Raw genomic sequence first — 21,081 nt, forward strand, 5'->3', positions numbered from 1 at the left:
ATCTTCTGCCACATGCATTCAATAACCTGCACTTTTCTTAACAAACAAGAAAATAAAAATTAGAGGGCCACAACTGATCTAGAAGATTTAAATTCATTACATACTTTTTATAAATATGGTTCTGAATGTGTGAATTCTCCAATCAACAGCACAGATTTTATTCAGGAAGGAGGAAGGGAAGGCAACTGTCGATAGTTCTTCATCAGAAAGGCTCCCTGATGTTGTCTCACTTTCAGCATATTTCTCAAAAGAATGTGCTGTCACAGGCATTGTGAACCTGCTCCAATTAAGGCCACAACTAGGACCACCTACGAAACTCACTGACATTTTCACAGCATTTAACTAGCGCAGAGCTGGTATCCCTGCCTCTGAACGAGAAGGTAGTTCCCAGACATTCCAAAAATGTATCCCTATAAGTTCCACAGCAGAACACCGTATGTTATCTTCCACCGTAAAGTGAAATTTTGCACACCTTTAACCGGCCAAAAGGTACATTACAGAATGTGCTGGACAGAAGAAACAGGCTAGGAAAAAGAAAATGGCAATAGACTTTTATTTTTCAATACATCTCTCTTCTTTGACCACCTTGAATGGAAACTATTGGATGTGAAAATAAATACTTAAATCATAATTTACAAGATATTTAACTCCAGATGTTACTCATTATTTCATTTATAACCATGTACGCTGTCTGAATTTACAGAGGTTTGTATACATACCACATTGTCCAAGATTTCCTTGGCCTTTTCAAGCTCTGTCCGAGCATTTGAAATTACTTTCTCTGCATCCTGGATACGATTATTGGATTGTTCAGCCAACTCCTCGGTGTTATCTACTGTATCCTTTATATTTTGAAGACGTCCCCACTGAGTGGACAGGGTGTTATTAATTTCAGCCAAACGGTCCATAAGACTTTTGTCTACATCTGTTCATAGAAATTGTTTGACGTTATATGTCCATACTGGTGAAGATTTCACAATGGTTATGTTTTCTTATACAGATGCATGAGCATCTACTTCACCCTACCACCATGATAATTACATTGTTTACTCACACTGTCAAATTGTTAGTGCCAGCTGCTTTTCAGTATTTCACTAAACGTGACAGTTCTTCATCTGAGAAGACGAACTGCCAATAAAAGTAACCAGCTGTAAATACTTCTATTTATTCAACAAAAGCAGCAGGGATGAATAATAGATTTTATCTGATTCACAGAATTTTACAATTATGTATTCTTTGAAATTATAATTCATTAAATTCTATCCGCCATTTTAGTATCTATTTTATCAAGCATAATTGTGTTTAGCTGTTCTCATGAGTTCAGGAATAGTCACGTTAGGGATAGTCATGTTCTCCACCAAGTCACACAAATAACAAAATAGGCTTCTCAGTTTTTAAATACAAGAGCTGTGTAAAGGGTTCATGTCTAAAATGTCTGGAAAGACAGACATGCTGCAAAAGCCTTTTGCCTTGCACTCAGGCCAAGAATAAAATGCCAACTTTCAAATTGTCACAACAATTTATACCACAGGAGAAAAAGGGTGCTAGAGTGGCTGGCACTTGAACTCTGATTGTTTAAGGCATTGCCATGGAGAAAGCACCAGAGGACTACAGGCTTGCTGAGCACCCAAATAATCCTAAAAAGGCATAACGCTCAAACACTTTGCTTTTGTTTGCACAGAATGAATCATTTCATATGAATGCAAGCTGCATCTGACAATATACTTCAGGCTTTATCTCCAGAGGGACTGTATGGTGATGAATGCTATCATGGATGGATGCATCTGCAACAAGTAGATTGGTGAGGATGGGTTCAAGTAGATTTTACTCTTGTTAGTTCCCTCACCACCTGCCACAGACCCACATTGTGTCCTTTAGGATCAGCCAGCTGTGGTAATGGACATGGAAGTCACCCACCCAGCGCACAGACTATGTACTTACTCAGTGCTTTTCCAGATTGTGCTCAACACAGAGAAGTACTGGCGTGTCAGCTCAAGTGGGCAAATTGTGGTGAAAGGGAAGTGCAAGACAGAGAACGGGGGAGGAGAAAGGGGAAAGAGTTTGAGGGTGGGGTGGTGGTGGTGGTAAGACAAGGGATAGTGCATGGAGAGCCTGAGCTGAACAATCCTGGGAGAGCTAATAGTTACAGTAACAAAATGTTGAAGATTGTCAAATTCTCTCAATGCTTCATATATAGACATCTATTCTCTGCACACTAATGGAAATATATTCAAGCCTTCTCTTTGTTTCTGGATTACTTGGGACCCTGGGGAGCCTTCAGTTCCCCATTGCTTTTTCCAATGCAATGCCTCAATCAATTAGAACAATGAACTAATTAGCCCTTTCTTGTAGGAGTCATTGACAGCATTTGAAATTTCGCATTTTTAAGTGCACAATGTAAAGCTTCATCAGCATCGTCTCTTTTCAGCGATTTTCAAATTCTGCACCACCAAATAACAACTTCAATTAAGAAAATTGTAATAAATTAAATGTACCATGATGATAGATGGAATTTTAAAAATACTTAATTAATGTTAAGTCCAACGTGTCAATTACAACATATACCTCTCATGTTTTCAGCATCCCTCAGCAAGTTCATAATGGTTCTTTCAGCTTCTTTGAGTCTTTCTTCAAAAGCCTTGTCACTCACTGTGTCCTGGCTTGTTCCAAGATTTGCAATTAAATCTTCCAAGTCCTTAAGCTTCTGTCTATGTTCAGTTACCTGAGGACATGGCACAGGTTAAAAGATATCAGCAGGAAACCAATTAGATCAACTGCAGCTCTAGCAATCTTATCTACTGACACACAACTGCTCAGTTAATCAAAAAAGATAAATTAGCATGACCAAAATCAACTCATTTTGACAAACGTAACCAAACATTGTACATCCAGGTGCAATAATGAAAAGCAATGCATGCCCTTGGCTTTGACATTGTTATTTAGGATGTAATCAGTTATTCAAAGTATTACTTTCCTGAGAAGAAGCTTATTTTGCTTTGTAAAACACGGTTCCTCACTTCTCATTCAACCATCTACTTCAGTAAATAATTAAACATCTAAGTATTAATCTATGTGAGTATTCTTGTTACTACATACTGGCAAGACTATTCAATGATACTTTATACCTATGGTGTCCGTATGTTCTGATGGCCTGATGGTTATTTCTGCAGTGCAACTGGAAGCTGAGCATGGGGACCCTACAGAATCCCCTCTACCTGAAATCCTCCAAAAGTATCCATCTATATCAGAGAATTTGGAGCATTCCACTGGTAAACCAAGTAGCTACCCAGGAAAAACCACACTATTAAAAACCTACCCAAGAGTTTGATTATTTATTAAAATTGCCCCCAAAACTGCCACACTCACACGGAGCCACAACTCTCCCAGAAGCTAACCTGACACTACCTTGTCCTCCCAGAACCCAACAGCCTCCTGTCAACCCATTCTCCCCACAAATACACGCCACCTTCAATCCACCCACAACCTTCCCTAACACCCTGCCCAGCACCTGACACTTCTCCTTTCACTTGGCCTTGACACCTCCTCCCTCCCTCTTTCCCCTTGTTCCTCATCATCCATCAAAATGATTCTGGATCTGATATCTCATCCAGCCTGATCTACCCTAATAATCCAACACTTACTTGGCACTTACCCTTACACTTGCCTTTCACAGTAACTGTCAAAGTAGCTGTGAGTGACGCTGGACATTTAAATCACAGAATACAATTGTGAAGAAGGGGACAGATTGTGCAAAAATGTGGTTTGTCTTCCCCAACTATTCTGCACTAAGGCACCTGCCAGATTTGTAGCACACTCATAGGGAGTCCAGATCAGAGTTTCCTGTCAGAAATGTGCAGCTTGTTTTTAATGTTTTTTTTAAAGAAAAGGTGGAGAGACACTTGATAGGATTGCCAATCTCTGGCTCACTGTATTTAATGAATTTCAGTTTTGCTTAAACTATTTTTCTTTCTTTGCAATTAGTGTTAACTCATGTATGAAAACTGTTTTCACATTATTCAGTCTCCTGATGATGTTGATTCATGCTGGGGTTGGTGGTGGTGGGTTGGGGGGCGGGGGGGGGGGGGGGGGGGGGGGGGGGGGAGTTTGTTGGAATAATGCAGACCTCCAGCACCAAACCATGCCACTCAGCCCAGTTGGTCTATAGCATAAGCTGCCAACTATTCTACTTCATCTAAACCTAAAAGAATTGCTTGAAATCTTTCTTGCTCACGTTCTTATCTACAGGTCATCTGCTATAATTTGACAGGTCATATTCCTCTACAACTTCAATCTATGGCAAACTGCTATAGAAAATCGCGCTGTGGAAGATTGGCAGTAGAGAAAAAAAAAATTGCTATACCCATTCAGTAGAAAGTTTGCATTATCCAAACAACATGCACCACTCCAACTGCATTACAGCCAGTTCACACTGATGAAGTGTGCATTATAGCGGAATGACTTGCACTGCTTAAATGGACCTATGCTGCTTAGCTCAAGTAATTCATCTGGTCACAAGTTCAATGTTTTGATGACACTGTTTGTAAATAATTTTCTCCTGAATTTATGTGATGACCTTTGATTTGGAAGTAGTAAAGAACATCTGCACTCTAACATTTAAAATATCTGTGGAACCAGCAACCAGTTTTTGGAATGTTTGAAAGGGATGTTTAACAGGTTGATACCTTTTACAATTGTGAAATTATAATTTTCTTGGATAGCAAGAAATACAGGTCCAAATGGATAGGAACGAAGATAAAACCAGAGGATGGAGGGCGTGAATGAGTTGAAGGATGAAGTCAATCAATGGACAAAAGCAAACAAGGAGAAAGCACCAACAAGCAGAAAGACGACTAGGCAAACTGTTCTAAAGTGAAGAACCAAAGCTCTTTTCGGGGGGAGATCTGTTTTGAAGAAAAAGGAATAGGAGCATCTGGAAGTACTGTGCTTGCTGACTTAAATGGACTAAAATCTACAAAGCTGTGAATAGGTTAGTAATATTTTCTCAGAAATTGCCAAATTATGAAATTGGATCTTACTGGTTAATTAGTTGGTTGAAAAGGAACTCAAGAAAGTTATACCATCAGAACTGTAGTGACTAAAGGAAAGATAGTTCTTACAAATATGCTTGGCTGACCAGAATTATTTCAGTGAAACTTGAAAGTGAAAGTTATTGTTGGAAAGACTTTACCTGCCACACATGAAAAGAACACACTGCAGAACCACATAGTTGTAGACTATCCCTTGTGTACAAGGAATGATTTGGGTGTCTGAGGTTGCGCAAGACATAGATCTTTGTAACTTTGACTATTTAATGATTTTTTTTTAAAATGCAAAGTTTCATTTACCTGTTCATCCATAAATAACGGTGTTGATTCCAAATCACACTGAAATAAAATCTATGCGAGTGAAGTAGTTACTTCGTTCAGTTCTTAATTCAGCAAATTGGTCATTTTGATTTCTAGCTCCTGGCATGTTAGTAGAAACAAAAACAAATTGCTGGAAAAACTCAGCAGGTCTGACAATATCTGCGCAGAGGAATCAGAGTTATCGTTTCGCTTTAGTGACCCTTCCTCAGAACTGATAGCACCTAGGAAAAATGTTGGTTTATATGCCATGTTAGCAGAGTTGAACATATAAATTAGTGACGGAAGTAGATTATTTGTTGCCTCTAGCCAGCTCTACCATTCAACAAAACCACAGCTGATAGGATCCATTAGCCAACCAATCCACTATCCATGCAATTAGGTTATCCTTTACACGATAAGCTCTTATTTAATGTAAAAATTTTTGATGTAGAACTTTGCTAAATGGGTTCTGGAAAGCTACGTACAACAAATCCACTGGTTCCCCTTTATCAAAGGGGTTGATATTTCCTCTTATAACTTCAATAAATTAGTCAAACATGATTTCCCTTTCACGAAAAAATGTTGAAATACAATAGTTTGAAGAGTGAATTTAGAAAGACAGGCTTTTCTCGTGTTGAAAAGATAATATTATAATATTAATGACTGAACAGCAATCTGTTTGTTCAATAAATCGCATCTTGTAAGACACTTTGATCTTTTACTATAAATTCTGTGTCCTGTCATCCTGCCCCACTGGCTACCTGACAAAAGGAGCAGCACTCCAAAAGCTTCTATTTCCAAATAAACCTGGTGGACTATAACCTGGTGTTGTGTGATTGTTAACTTTGAACTGGGATGGACTACACTGGCACCTCCACATCATGATGACCAAAGTATCAGTGTTTGACCTCACTACTCCATTGAATCTAACAGGAACCTCGAATTCTCCACCATAAAAAAAACTTGATATTCAAAAGCTGTTATCAGTAATCCTACACCTCCAATGGGTGTACTGTTGAGATATTCCAAAGTGCAATCAAATGTAAAATCAAAGCAATTGACAAAAACTTACACTTTCAGGTAATTAATTTTGCTGTAAAAATTCCTTGAAAAAAAAAGCTATACATCGTCAAAAAGATATAACTGAGGTTTTAAAAGGCATTCCAGCTTCACAGTTACTACTGTAACTACCCACACTGTGAAGCACCTTTAAATCTGTGAATGTAAAAATTAAGAATAATTTTTAATTGTTTCTTTCAGGAAATAATGCTTGTTTTACCTTCTAAGTACTATAAGTATTTAAATCAATTTAGATTTTCAGATATCTCCATGAAATACTATTAACTTTTTGATTTCTATTTTTATTTTTTTTTAATTTGCTTGCTGACATTATTGTTGCTGCAAATCAAGACACCCCCTTGACGCGCATTCAGATTTAAACTGACACTTGGAAAGAGGAAAACCAATGTCACAGATCATTAGCTCTTTGTATACTGGCTTTTATAACTGTTAAGAGTGAGTGCTGTTATTCCATAGCTGACTGCAAGACAATCTGAGCCAAACAGGGTGACCTGATTAAGATTGTCAAAAGTTAAGAGATAAGGTAAAGGCAAATGATAATAATTATTTCCATAGGTAGGCCAAACAGTAATAACAGGATGCAAATTTAAGAGGTTCAGAAAATAAAAAGTCACGAACTTAACAGAGTGAGTGGCTGAAGTTTGGAAGTCTATCACAATCTATTTTTGAAATGGAAATTCTGAATTCATTTCAAGGGAACTTGCAATACTTGTTTGTAAAGAATATTAAAAGAGAAAGGAAGCAATGAGGAACACTAAGTTGATTTCAAATGAAGAAAACATCTAGAATATGTTCTCTTTGATCCAATCTTTCAAAGGACTAAGGTCTGGCTGTCATCTGATATTTTGCACAAGTTGCTCCTTCATATGCAAATTGAGAGTTCAAGCACTGCTTAGAGGGAACATGATCTAACTCTCACCCAACATTCATAAACTGTTCCTTTTGGATTGCCCCACCATCAGAAAGATCACATGAAACATTGTGTAATAATACAATTGCCAAATGTTGTAGTATTTCCTACCTTATCTTTCACCAGCCTGTAGCATGTTGGACACTCCTGGCAGCCAGGTCTTGTCCGATTGTAGAAATAGTTTTCTTCGCATTGATCACAGTGCGTGCCCACAAACCCTTCCTTACAGTCACACTTTCCATATTCCTTGCACTGCAGAGATCGAGCGCCTTCACGGTCACAATCACAGGCTGCAGAAACAGATAAACTACTTACACACTTGATTTTTAGAAATAATGAGAATTTTTGAGAGGTTTTTCTGCAAGGTATTTAAAAAACAAACAGTTTACTTACGTTTGCATCCATCCTGGCCAAATCCAAAGTGATATGGTTCACACGTATCACACTGTTGACCAACAACACCAGGCTGACATTCACATTGTCCATTCCGGGCATCGCACTGACCATTAATGGAACCAATGGGGTTACAGTCACATCTGTGAGCAAACAAATCAGTGAAGTCAATCAATGAAATCCTTCATGCTCTGCTCTGAAGAATAATGTTAACCTTTTAATCTTACAGTTCAGTAGTTAACTAGTTAATCCAGGTCCTGTTTTATACTATAAAAGGGCAGGTAACATTCTGCAAACATTATATGAGACGTTATTACCTCTGTCAAATATTTTATATATCTTGGAGTTTATGGCACACTCACAACCAGAGAGTGGAGAATAAGACTGGGAGAAATATTTTGTGCAGTCACGTGAGACCCACTTTGCAGCCACATAATCAAGGTTAAAATTAATTCTTGTAGCCAATCTGTGATGCAAGTAGAATACATACTAAAGAGATAACAGATAGCATTACCTCACATGAGCTGTTTAACAAAATACACTAAATATTGTCACAAATGAGTTACTAAATAAACCTATTGACGTTAATGGGTGATAAAGAAAACATTGGAACAAGAGTGGCCAATGCAAAACTTACATTCAGGATTATTAACTAGGGTTTTGGGAATTATAGACATGTTGCATTAACACGGTGCTTTGGAATTAGGTGTTACCAAGTTCAAGACTGTATGATTTAACAAGTTATTTTAATATATAGCAATGGATTAAAGAAATTGTTGGTTCAGGTGGTACAATCCGCACCAAACAAAAAGCATGCACTATTCATTACAGCTGCTCAGAGTTCTTGCAAGATTTATAGTAGAGACTTCTCATTGTGTGCCTAATCCAAATGTGTCAATTGAGGATGCTGAACCAACAAAAGTATAGCTCTACAGCCAGACTGAAGATCTGAGAAAGAGTTACTGCAAACCAGGAAGTAGAAATTAGAATATTTAATTGTAAAATACTGTATAGCAAGCAAAGCAAAAGGCACAGAAATAAGATTGAGATTGGGAGAAAGTAAAATCAAAAGGAATTTATTTTCTTTATAAAATCTCAAACAATAAGTTACATTGAAGTAATGAGAATCCACATTTGTCCATAAAAAAATGTAAAATATTTAAAAATTCATCTACATCCAAATATCTCAGTCCTAAATCTTTCTGGATGCCCTTAACGTGTAAGCCAGGAGCAAGTACCTCAGCCTTGCTCCTTTACATGGTTACAATGCCATGCCTCATGGAATGTACCAGCACAATGCAGCTCAGGGAAGAGTCAGACTAATTTGACAACAATTTGCAGATTTCTAGGCTCTACTGTGCACATGAGGAGCCCAGAATCAACAGTCCAGTTTACTCAATAAAAAGTGTGTTAAGAGTTTCAACCTTTTTTTTCCACAAGGCAAAAATTGGACCAATATTCTTAGTCTTGAAGCAGCCATTTACATGACTTTATAAAGATTGATCTTAATTATATGTTAATGACCTTAGTGACAAATCTATAGTTAAACAGCATAATTTCTCATTAAAGGAAACAAAAAAGTGCTTTTTCCCCCATATGTATCATTCAGATCTTTAGCAATTAATCGGAGAAATCTGGTAAAATAATACATTAAGGTCTCTTATAGCTTCCTGACTAAGCACGATAGTAAGATCACAGTGACGTGTGGCTATAATGTAGGGTTGTCTCTAAAATACTGCAATCACATTTGATGTTTCGAATGTAAAGCTGTTCTAAATCACAGTAGCTAACTGATGTCAATTTACTAATTTAGAATAAAACTCTTCCAATGCTGAATATTAGCTTCCAACGCTGAATATTTCGGCTGCATTGCCATTACTGAGCCAAGAATTCAAGCAGGACGGCAAAACTGGAGCTTCCGGTTTCACAAGGTAGAAGGAATGTTATATTGAGAGCATTTCATATTCAACCTGAAAATTGCAGATCTTAGCACTGGTTGCTCATAGTACTAAACCGTTCTCTTTAAAAAAAGGAAAACATTAGCCTGGTTTCACTGTCTATTACTAGCACTTCCTTGTTACTTGTCACTCTCACACAATCATGGCTTCTGTACTTTGAAGGTTGCCATCTTCACACATGCAGATTGCACCAATGTTGTCTTACGTTTCCAGTAGTAATTTTGTTAAAGATTATTCTAATCACAGGACTTTGGAAATTACAGCAAGACTTAACCGATTTTGCTCACAACAAGATTTGCATAGAAAGTAAGGAACAAAGCAACAGGCACTTGGTAGCATAGTCAGCAGCAGTGGTGCGAGTAACTTCCCCTGATTCTGTTAGTTTTCACAGGAAACTAGGGTCCCTCAATGCAATTCATATTCATATTCCTTAATTGTTTTTGTGTGTTTTCCAACTCTATATACAAACACTGTTCAAATATTTCTTCAATCCATAAGTAGAAAAAGAAAATAAGCTACAGTAGTGTATACAAAGGGTCATTTTCCCCCCAGTGTTCAACTTTGCTGCAACTTTATCCCAATTGTATTTTCTTATATAAACAAAGTAAATAGCGAGTATTTATGCAAAAGATAGGAGCCGTATGCCTAAAATGTGTGAAAAATTTACACAACTTCACTTTATGAGAAGTAGTCTCTTTCATGTGCTTTCACAAGGCAGATACACCCCCCCCCCACCAACTCCCCCGTCAATCCATCAGTGGTCGGAAGACTTTCGTTGCTTCAATTTCTCACTGAAGTGAAGTGACAAGTTGTTGCCCATCAAAAGAAAATCAATCTACTCAAATTCCTCCATTCAACTTACCTCTGACAGCCCTGGCCACTAAGAAGATTGTAGTAGCCTGGCTCACACTGACTACAGTCCCTGCCCACAACATGAACTAAGCACTCGCATAGACCAGTGACTTGGTTGCAGTTCCTTTGCTGATCCACGGTGCCATATCGAGAACAGTTACAAGCTGTAATGAAAACAATATGGGAATTATATCCTTTGTTTTTAAGAGAATGTTCTTTAGTAAGGCAAGCAGGAAGGAAGAGATGAGAGGGTCTACAGGGAAGAGCAGGAATATCATTTGTGTTTTTTCCTCTCATAACATTATTCAGTAAGGAATGCAAGTAAGGCACCTACAGTCAGTCACTGGGAGAGAGCTGTATTATTTCAATGTATAAATATACTGCCCCAAAAATATACAGTGAAAGACAACACACAAATGATTAAAGGAAATACTGCAATACCAAGAGATTTTGTTGCATAAAAAGAAAAATTATTATTTAGCCATGAAATTTGTCAGTCAACGATAAATTAGTACTGAAGGCAGTTGTGGAGAAGGTACATAGTGGAAATATTTGTTGGGGTGGGCGTAGCAGAGGAATTGGTAATTCACCAGCTTTGCTCCATTCAGCACATTGTTTTATACATTGCATTTCAAGATACTAAATCAATTCAAACCACTTTAAATCTTAAAGTCAGAGAGAGATTTGAAATATATTAATTCTCATTGGAGTTAATGCTAATATGTACTTTTAAAAAAATGATTAGATATTTTAAAAGCACTTCATGAACAGAGTTAAATGTGAAGCGTACCTTTACATTTATCCGATGGAATTGGGTTTAATGCATTTCCATAAAATCCATCTTTACATTTGTCACAGTAGAATCCATCAGTGTTGTGGATGCACTTTAAACACTCTCCTGTCAGCCGATTACAGTTCCCAACTGCATTTGGATCAATGTTGTCACTGCAATGACATGGTTTACATGGTCTCACAGGCCCCTCGCTTCCTAAAGGGTCACCATAGTACCCATCATCACACAGTTCACATCTTTTACCTGTTTGAAATGAAAGAAAGTTTATTATTGATGACAAAGTTCACTAAAACAAACATTCCTATTTTTTGACCAGAATTTCCCAAATTATAACGACGATTGGAGTGACCAAACATTTCTTTCAAAGCTAATATAAAATGCAAAAGGCATCAAGGCTAAAGGAATTCTTGCATACTTATAATTAATAATCACTCCAAGTTAGCATACAGCAACAAAATACAGTGCTTAACTAGTGGCGCTAAACTTTTGAATTCTAGCCAAGAAACTTAATGTGAAACTTTGTCTCAAGAACTGCCATTTAAATGGAAAGCAATTACTTTTAGCAAGCATTTAAGTACGGTTAAACATGACTTCAGGAGGTAAAAATAAATAAATCCCACCAGTTGAACTATGCTGTAACACTTTCAAACTTCTGTAACCAAACCAGAATTTTTGCTGTGGTTTTTTTTAAGGAGACAGTGCAAAAGTCTGTGGTAGCCTCTCTTTTCTGAGGATTCCAAACTTTTCTGTGAAAAACTGACAGGAGCTCTTGTGCTAGCTACTCACTGATGTTAACCATCTCTATCAACAACTAGTAAAACTAGTAATTGAGACAGCATTCCAGTCAACTATATTTAATGTTTCAAGTTATGAAAGTCATAATTTCTACTGACAGCAAGAGCAACAGAAAAACCTTTGGTTTCAGTTATTGGGTCTTCAACCATATACTGCTCCTAAATAATAAGCAATTGAGCCGTTTCTGAATAAATTGAATTAGGGTAATTGTTTGGTGACACAGAACTTGATTGTTACTGAAAAGAGACATTTTGTCAAAGGTTTTTGACTTGCACTCATTAAGATGATTTGCCAAGGAATTCAACATATCACATTATGAAGAGGAAGCGCCAATAGGTTGTCAAGTAGATTTTGATATTAGGATAGGTGACAAAAAGACTGGTCAAAAAGATGGATTTTGAGGGGTGTCTTCAAAGGAGAAGAGTGAGCTAAAATGGTGTAGGTATGATTGCAAGGCTTCAGAGCCCAGGTAGCTGAAGGCTTGGCCCCCAGTGGAATGGAATTACAACTGAGAATGCACAGATATCTTGTAATGTTGGAGGTTATACACAGGGACACGACCATGGAAGGTTTTGGAAACAACCATGAGAGTTAAAAATGAAGTTGCTGTGACAGGGAATCAATATAGGTCAGCAAGCGTAGGAATGACTGGAAAACCTGACTTCCTGCATAGAGTCATAGAGATGTACAGCATGGAAACATACCCTTTGATCCAACACATCCATGGCGACCGGATATCCTAACCTAATGGAGTCCCATTTGCCAGCCCCCACCCCTCTAAACCCTTTCTATTCATATACCCATCCAAATGCCTTTCAAATACTGCAATTGTATCAGCCTCCACCACTTCATACACACACACACACACACACTCACAAACACACACACAGTGAAAACGTTGCCCTTCAGATCCCTTTTATACGTCTCCCCTCTCACCCTAAACCTATGCCCTCTATTTCTGGACTCCCTGACCCCAGGGAAAAGAATTTGTCCATTTATCCTATCCATGCTCTTCATGTTTTTATTATAAATCTCTATTAGGTCACCCCCTCAACCTCTGATGCTCCAGGTGGAAACAGCCCCAGCCTATTCAACCTCTCCCTATTGCTCAAATCTTCCAACCCTGGCAACATTCTTGTAAATCTTTTCTGAACCCTTAAGTTTTACAACAAACTTCCGATTGGAGGGAGACCAGAGTTGCACACAATACTCCAAAAGTGGCCTAATATGTCCTGTACAGCTGCAACATGATGCCCCAACTCCTATACTCAGTGCTCTGACCCATAAAGAAAGCATACAAATGCCCGCTTCACTATTTCATCTACCTGAGACTCCACTTTCAAGGAGCTATGAACCTGCACTCCAAGGTCTCTTTGTTCAGCAACACTCCCTGGGACCTTACCATTAAAGTGTGTAAGTCCTGCTCTGATTTGCCTTTCCAAAATATAGCACCTCGCATTTATCTAAATTAAACTCCATCTGCCACTCCTCAGCCCACTGGCCCATCTGATCATGATCATGTTGCCCTCTGAGGTAACCTTCTTTGCTGCCCACTACACCTCCAATTTTGGTGTCATCTGCAAACTTACTAACTATATCTCCTATGTTCACATCCAAATCATTTATATAAATGACAAAAAGCAATGGACCCAGCACAGATTCTTGTGGCACACCACAGATCACAGGTCTCCAATCTGAAAGGCAACCCTCCACTACCACCCTCTGTCTTCTACCTTTGAGCCAGTTCTGTATCCAAATGGCTAGTTCTCCTTGTATCCCATCTAATCTAACCTTGCTAACCAGTCTACCTTGTTGAACCCCTTACTGAGATCCATATAAATATGCCTACTGCTCTGCCCTCATCAAGCTTCTTTGTTACTTCTTCAAAAACTCAATCAAGTTAATGAGACATGACTTCCCCCACACAAAGCCATGTCGTCTATCCCTAATCAGTCCTTGCCTTTCCAAATACATGTAAATCCTGTCCCTCAGGATACTCATCAGTCTATGGTTCCCTGGTTTTTCCTTACCACCTTTCTTAAATAGTGGCACCACTTGAGCCAACCTCCAGTTCTCTTGCACCTCACCTGTAACTATCAGTGATAGAAAGATCTCAACGGGGGACCAGCAAACTCTTCCCTAGCTTCCCACAGAGTTCTAGGGTACAACTGATCAGGTCCTAAGGACTTATACACCTTTATGAATTTTAAAGACATCCAGCACCACCTCATCTGTAATATGGATAGTTTTCAAAATGTCACCATCTATTTCTCCACATTCTATATCTCCCATGTCCTTCTCCACAGTAAACACTAATGCAAAATACTTGTTTAGTATCTCCCTCAAATCCTGCCATTCCACATAAAGACTACCTTGCTGATCTTTGAGGGGCTCTATTCTCTCCCTCGTTATCCTTTTGGCCTTCATACATCTGTAGAATCCCTTTGGATTTTGCTTAACCCTATCTGCCAAAACACTCATGTCCCCTTTTTGACCCCCGGATTTCCCTCTTAAGTATACTCCTACTTCCTTTATACTCTAAGGATTCACTCGATCTCTCCTGTCTATACCTGACATATACTTCCTTCTTTTTCTGAACCAAAATCGCAATTTCTCTCGTCATCCAGCATTCCACACCTACCAGCCTTGCCTTTCATCCTAACAGGAATATACTGTCTCTGCACTCGTTGTGTCATTTTTGAAGGCTTCCCATTTCCCAGCCGTCCCTTTACTTGCGAACATCTGCCTCCAATCAACTTTTGCAAGCTCTTGCTTAAAACTGTCGAAATTGCCCTTCCTCCAATTTAGAACTTGAAATTTTAGATCTGATTTACCCTTTTCCAACACAAACTTAGAACTAATAGAATTATGGCTGCTGGCTCCAAAGTGCTCCCTCACTGACACCTCTTGCTCTGCCTAATTTCCCCAAGAGTAGGTCAGGTTTTGCATCTTCTCTAGAAGGTGGATAGATATATTGAATCAGAAAATTTTCTTGTACACAGCTAACAAATTTCTCTCCATCTAAACCCTTAAGACTATGGCAGTCATAGACTATGTTTGGAAAGATAAAATCCCCTACCATAACCAATTTCCTGCTGACTATTTGGGGGTGCATTATACAAGGTCAAAAAGTGTGGCACTGGAAAATCACAACATGTCAGGCAGCATCCAAGGAGCAGTAGAGTTGACATTTTCGACATAAGCCCTTCATCAGGAATGGGGGAAGCAGAGATGGGCAGAAAGGAGTTGAGAGATAAATAGGAGGGGAGTTGTGGGTCTGAGGGGGTAGATAGCTTGGAAGACGATAAATAGGTGCAGTGCGGGGCGATGGTGATAGGTCGGAAAGAAGATGTACTGGTGGGACAGTTCAAGAGGGCCTTACCAAGTTGGAGGGTTGGGTCTGGGAGGAAATGGGGGGTGGGAAACGCGAAGATGAGGAAACTGGTGAAAACAACGTTGATGCCGTGTGGTTGGAGGGCCCCAAAACTGAAGAGGAGGCATTCCTCCTCCAGGCATCATGTGGCTAGGATTTGAGGGTGAAAGACACCCAGGACATGCATGGACTTGGTGGAGTGGGAGAAGCTGAAGTAGTTGGCCACAGGGCAGTGTGACCCAGAGGTATTCTCTGAAATATTCCATGAGTTGCCGTTTGTCTCCCCAATGTGGGGACCACCACAGTGGATGAGGTATTTGGATGTGTAGGAAATCTCTGCTGGATGTGGAAGGATCCTTTGGGGCTTTGGATGGAGGTGAGGGTGGAGGTGTAGGCGCAGATTATATACCTGCTGTGGTGGCAAGGGAAGGTGCTGGGAGTGGACGGTGGGTTTGCAGGGTGTGTGGACCTAACAAGGGAGTCACGGAGGGAATGGTCTTTGCGGAACGCTGATAGGGGAGGGGAGGGGAGGGCAGGGCAGGGCAGGGAAATATATCTGTGGTGGTGGGGACCAACTGTAGGTGGCAGAGGATAATGTGCTATATCTGAAGATTGATGGAATGGAAGGTAAGGGTCGGTGGGAGAGCGTGCTATCCTTGTTGCAGTTGGAGGGATGGGGTTCAAGGACAGAGGTGAGGGAAGTGGAAGAAATGCACTGGAAGGCATTGTTGACCACATGGGAGGGGAAATTGCAGTCCTTGAAGTAGGAGGCCATCTGGGATGTCCTGTAGAGGAATTGCTCCTCCCAGGAGCAGATATGGCGGAGGTAGGAATAAGTGATAGCATTTTTACAGGAGGGGGAGTGGGAGGTGGTAGTCCAGGTAGCTGTGGAAATTGGTGGGTTTAAAGTAGATGCCCGTGTTATGTTGATTGCCTGAAATGGAGATGGAGATCCAGGAAGGGGAGGGAAGTGTCTGGGACAGCCCAGGTGAACTTGATGTCAGAGTGGAAGGCATTTGCGGGAGCACGAGGTTGTGCTAATACAGTCATTGATATAGTGAAGGAAAAAGTGAGGAAAGGCACCAGTATAACTGCGGAAAGTGGACTGTTCCATGTATCTGATGAAGAGGCAGGCATAACTGGGGCCATGTGGGTGCCCATGGCAATTCTTTTGGTCTGAAGGAAGTGAGAGGATTTCAAGCAGAAGTTGTTATGGGTGACACCAGTTTAGCCAATTGAATGAGTGGGTCAGTTGAGGAGCACCATTTAGTTTGGCAGGACACCAAGAAACAAAGGGCTAGGAGGCCTTTGCTATGGCGGATGGAAATTTACAGGGAATGAATATCCATGATGAAGATGAGGCATTGTGAGCCTGGAAAATGAAAGTCATGGAGGTGGTGGAAGGCGTGGGAGGCGTACCAAATGTATGTGGGGAGTTCCTGGACCAAGTGGAACAGGACAGTGTCAAGGTTTAAGGTGATAAGTTCGCTCTGCTTTCCTCTGCTATATCAATGACTGTATCAGAGCCCCTTGTACTCCCACGATGAGGTTGAGCAGTTCATGAACTTCATAAACATCTTTCACCCTGACTTCAAGTTCACCTGGACCATCTTAGATACCTCCCTTCCCTCCTGGACCTCTCCATCTCCATTTCTGGCAACCGACTCAACGCAGACATTACTTCAAACCAACTGGCTCCCACAGCTACTTGGACCACACCTCCTCCTACTCACGTTTCCAGTAAAATCACTCTCCCTTACTCCCAATTCCTCCATCTTCGCTGTATCTGCTCCCAGGAGTAACAATTCCACTCGAGGACATCCCACATGGCTTCCTATTTCAAGGAGCACAATTTCCCCTCCCATGTGGTCAAAAATACCCTCCAGCTCATCTCCTCTCCTCCACATCCCCCACCTCTGCTCTTGAACCCCATCCCTCCAAATGCAACAAGGATACCGCCCCCCACCTTCCCAGTTCTCACCAACCATCCCACACCAATTTCTGGAAACAGCGCATCATCATCCGCCATCTACAATCAGATCCACTGCCAGAGATAAATTTACCTCCTCATGCCTAACAGCTTTCCATGATGCCCTTGTTAAGTCCACGCCCCCACCAACCCACCCTCCACCCCTGGCACCTTCCCTTGCCATCGCAAGAGGTGTAAAACCTGCGCCCACACCGCACCCGCCCCCCCCTCACCTCAATCCAAAGTCCCAAAGGATCCTTTCACATCCGGTAGAGATTATCTTGCACATCCAAGCAACTCATCTACCGTGTTCGTTGCTCTCTATGTGGTCTCCTCTATACTGGGGAGACAGGACGCCAACTCGCAGAATGTTTCAAAGAACATCTCCGGGACACATGCACCAAACAACCCTATGGCCGACCACTTCAACTCCCCCTCCCACTCTGCCAAGTATATGCAAGCCTTGGGTCTTCTCCACCGCCAATTCTTCGCCATGCAATGCCTGGAGTAAGAAAGCCTTGGGACCTTCCAACCACATAGCATCAATGTCATTTCACCAGTTTTCCTCATCTCTCCTCCAACCCGGCACAGCCCTCTTGAACTGTCCTACCTGTCTGCTCCACCATCTGTTCCAAACTATGTCCATCCCTGAGTCACGTCTCTGTAATTGCTATGATATCCCAGTCCCAAGTTCCTACCAAAGCCCAGAGTTCACCTGCCTTCCCTGTTAAGTCTGCTGCAAGTTAAGTTTTGGCAGAAATTTTGATAATCTCAACATAACAGAGTAGAATGTGGGAGATCAAACAGAACTGTTGAGTCCAGAAGAAACAAAAAGATATGAATGAGGGTTTAGTGGCATGTGAGCTGAGACAGGGGCGAAGTTGAGCAATGTGCAGAGGCGGAAGTAGATAGTCTTAGTAATGAGGGGTCTGAAGTTCATCTCAAGATGAAAAGCAATACCAAGTTTCCAGACAGACTGATTTTATTTCAGAATGTTGCCAGCATTTGATGTGGAGACCAAAAACAGTGCCTTCAATTTTCCCAACAGAAATTTCTAAGTTGTTTGATGAAAACGGGCAAGAGTTGACAGATGGCATCTGTCTTCGCAGATGATGTTCTTGATTGCATATTCTTATATTGTATTCCTTGACACAGAACTACCACTCACACATACCAGAAAGCTTGCACTGATTAAAACATGCTTTTCAATCTTTTGAGGATCTCACCAGTAGTTCCTTTAGGGCAGTTAGTACACACTATATCCCTGGTTTTTGGCACCATAGCACAGCTTGAACCAGTTGGACAAGGACACGGACGACAGTCCTCTGAGCTACCAACTGTAGGATCACCATAGTAACCATCCTTACACCGCTCACAGTTTGATCCTGCTGTGTTGTCTCTGCAGTAACATTCACCTATAGATTGACAAGGGAGTTAAAATAGTTTATTATCCGTATATCAAAAACTTTCCAAAAATTAAAATGCTCAAATTGTTAACACTTTCTATAACGATATACAAGTGTGCACTGCTCCTTTAGATTATGAGCAAGACTGCAGAGAATTCCTTGATATCTATAAAATTCCTAGCTTACAAGTGGAAGTCTAATGCTATACTTATTTGACAGTGACCTGAAATTTTCCTGTGAATTTTCAAACAACTGTGGACAATACCAGGACAAATGTAAAATATTGCAGGGGCAACCTTTATTCATGTATGGGGATGGGGATGTGGGGGGGGAGCTCTGATATGTTATTCTTGATTGTCTTGAGCTGAAAAGATGAGAAAACTGTTCATTATAGGGAATAAATTCAGGCTTCTCCAGAGCAAAATCAAGGAAACAGCAGCATTGAAGAAGTGACCAACATTACAGAAAATTCACATCTCATTTGTTTAGATTTAGGATTATAGATCTATAGCATTAAAGATAGTAAAGAAAGCAATTTCTTAGAGTAATTCTCGGAATTTGGGTAACACTGCCAAGGTCAGCCTTCATTGTCCAACCTCACTAAGTCTCAAGAGGCAGCTGATAAAACCATGTTTTAAACCAGTGAAGTCCATGTGGTGAAGGTGCTTCCACAATGCTGTTAGCTAATGAGTTCCACGACTTGAACCTAGAGAGTAAGGAATAGGTCAAGGTTTTGGTGAAGTTTTAATACATTTCTACAGATCAGGTTCACAGATAAACAAACGTGAAAGTTCTATTTTAAACTTCAACTCCTGCATTTAAAATAAAAGGTACCAAAGAAGGTGGGGGTAAAAATCCTCTTCAAACACAAATGAAACTCCAGTTTTTCCTGGTCTATTAGCACCCATTATAAAGATAGAAAAGCATTGTCAAAATAGTCTTTTGTACAATAATAGAACCCACTAATAATCACAATGTCTTCTTGCATTCAACCATATTCTGATTCAGGCAGCATAGATGTCTTGGAAGGGATATCATGGTTGGGGAATTAGGCTGATGAACAATAAAGGCTCATGGTGACTTTAATCTTGCATCTTCCTGATGTTGAGAACTTAAGATAATGTACACAAATAAAGGAGTAAGGAAAAAAAGTTTAATTTAATCCACCCTTCTGCAATGTAAATTCTGAATTCAGAAATTAAATTCATACATATCGGTTGCTTCAGAAGAGGGAGGGGAACGAAGAGAATTTGTGCTGGTTGGAAAAGGGGTAAGGTAAATATCATTAAATAAAGCACGACGTATAGTAAATAAACTAATCCAACCAAGGGCTTATGTCAGATTATGTCAGTGACCACAAACTATCAATTTGATCTATTACCACTCACCACTTTCAGGATTGCAGGTATCACTATGGGCATTGCAGCTGCAAGGCACACAGGGACTGAAAGCTCCACGACCAGGATCCTCCCTCCTGTAGCCCAGTGCACACTGTTCACAGAACTGCCCCCGGTATGCAGCTGGGCAGGTACATTGTTCTACCCAGTCAGCGGGAGATCCTGAGCCAGCACGTGCAGTGAGCAGAGTTACATCGTCCAAGTGTCCGGCACCTATGGAAGAATGGTCAAAATGTTAGCTGCAAACACATTAAACTTACAAAAATGTTGAAAATATGCATAGACCAGGTGAACAATGTTAGTTCTTGAGCTACCTCTAGTTCTTCAAATACTCACGTTGGATTTGGCTGAGTGTGGTTTGCTGGCCATTGTGCCGCTGTGGACTCAGTGCATGACTTGATTTTGTAAATAAGTTGTCTTTTGTCTGGTAAGGTTTTTGATCATCACACCAAAGTGCATTTACAGTCAACTGCAGTTTTCCCTATACTGTTTCATAGGTGATCCTCATGACAAAATTGCAATCTTTGAATTATTGGAGGCACGATTGTTCATTTCTTTCTATCCAGTAGAGAGATTAAAGTTTCATGATCTATTCTATTAGCACTTTTAGACCAGGGGTGTGGTTTGAAAAAAAATCAAAATCTATGCTACTGAGACAGTCCCTTTTACAATCATAATAAATCATGTTTCTGTGCCTGGTGATGCTCACAATGAACAAAACGTCAGCTTGTGGCACCATCCAGTTGTCGCTGGTACAGCCCTGCTCCTAAGCCTATGGCTAAACCATCAGCTACTACAAATGGTTGAAAA

At 40.3% G+C, this 21,081-nt stretch overlaps 1 protein-coding gene across 1 annotated transcript in view; it reads right to left on the minus strand.

Moving 5' to 3' along the window:
- The window catches only part of lamc1 (laminin, gamma 1), a 481,608-nt gene that overhangs the window by 194,612 nt on the left and 265,915 nt on the right, over positions 1–21,081 (minus strand). The window contains exons 12-19 of the mRNA XM_072573611.1: positions 20,263–20,484; positions 18,695–18,883; positions 11,329–11,574; positions 10,549–10,702; positions 7,729–7,871; positions 7,447–7,625; positions 2,566–2,722; positions 720–925 (exon numbers count right to left, since the gene is read on the minus strand). Of these exons, the coding sequence (XP_072429712.1) occupies positions 720–925; positions 2,566–2,722; positions 7,447–7,625; positions 7,729–7,871; positions 10,549–10,702; positions 11,329–11,574; positions 18,695–18,883; positions 20,263–20,484 (1,496 nt within the window). The remainder of the gene's footprint in view (positions 1–719; positions 926–2,565; positions 2,723–7,446; positions 7,626–7,728; positions 7,872–10,548; positions 10,703–11,328; positions 11,575–18,694; positions 18,884–20,262; positions 20,485–21,081) is intronic.

The sequence above is a fragment of the Chiloscyllium punctatum genome, chromosome 7, assembly GCF_047496795.1.
Source record: "Chiloscyllium punctatum isolate Juve2018m chromosome 7, sChiPun1.3, whole genome shotgun sequence".
Lineage (NCBI taxonomy): Eukaryota > Metazoa > Chordata > Chondrichthyes > Orectolobiformes > Hemiscylliidae > Chiloscyllium > Chiloscyllium punctatum.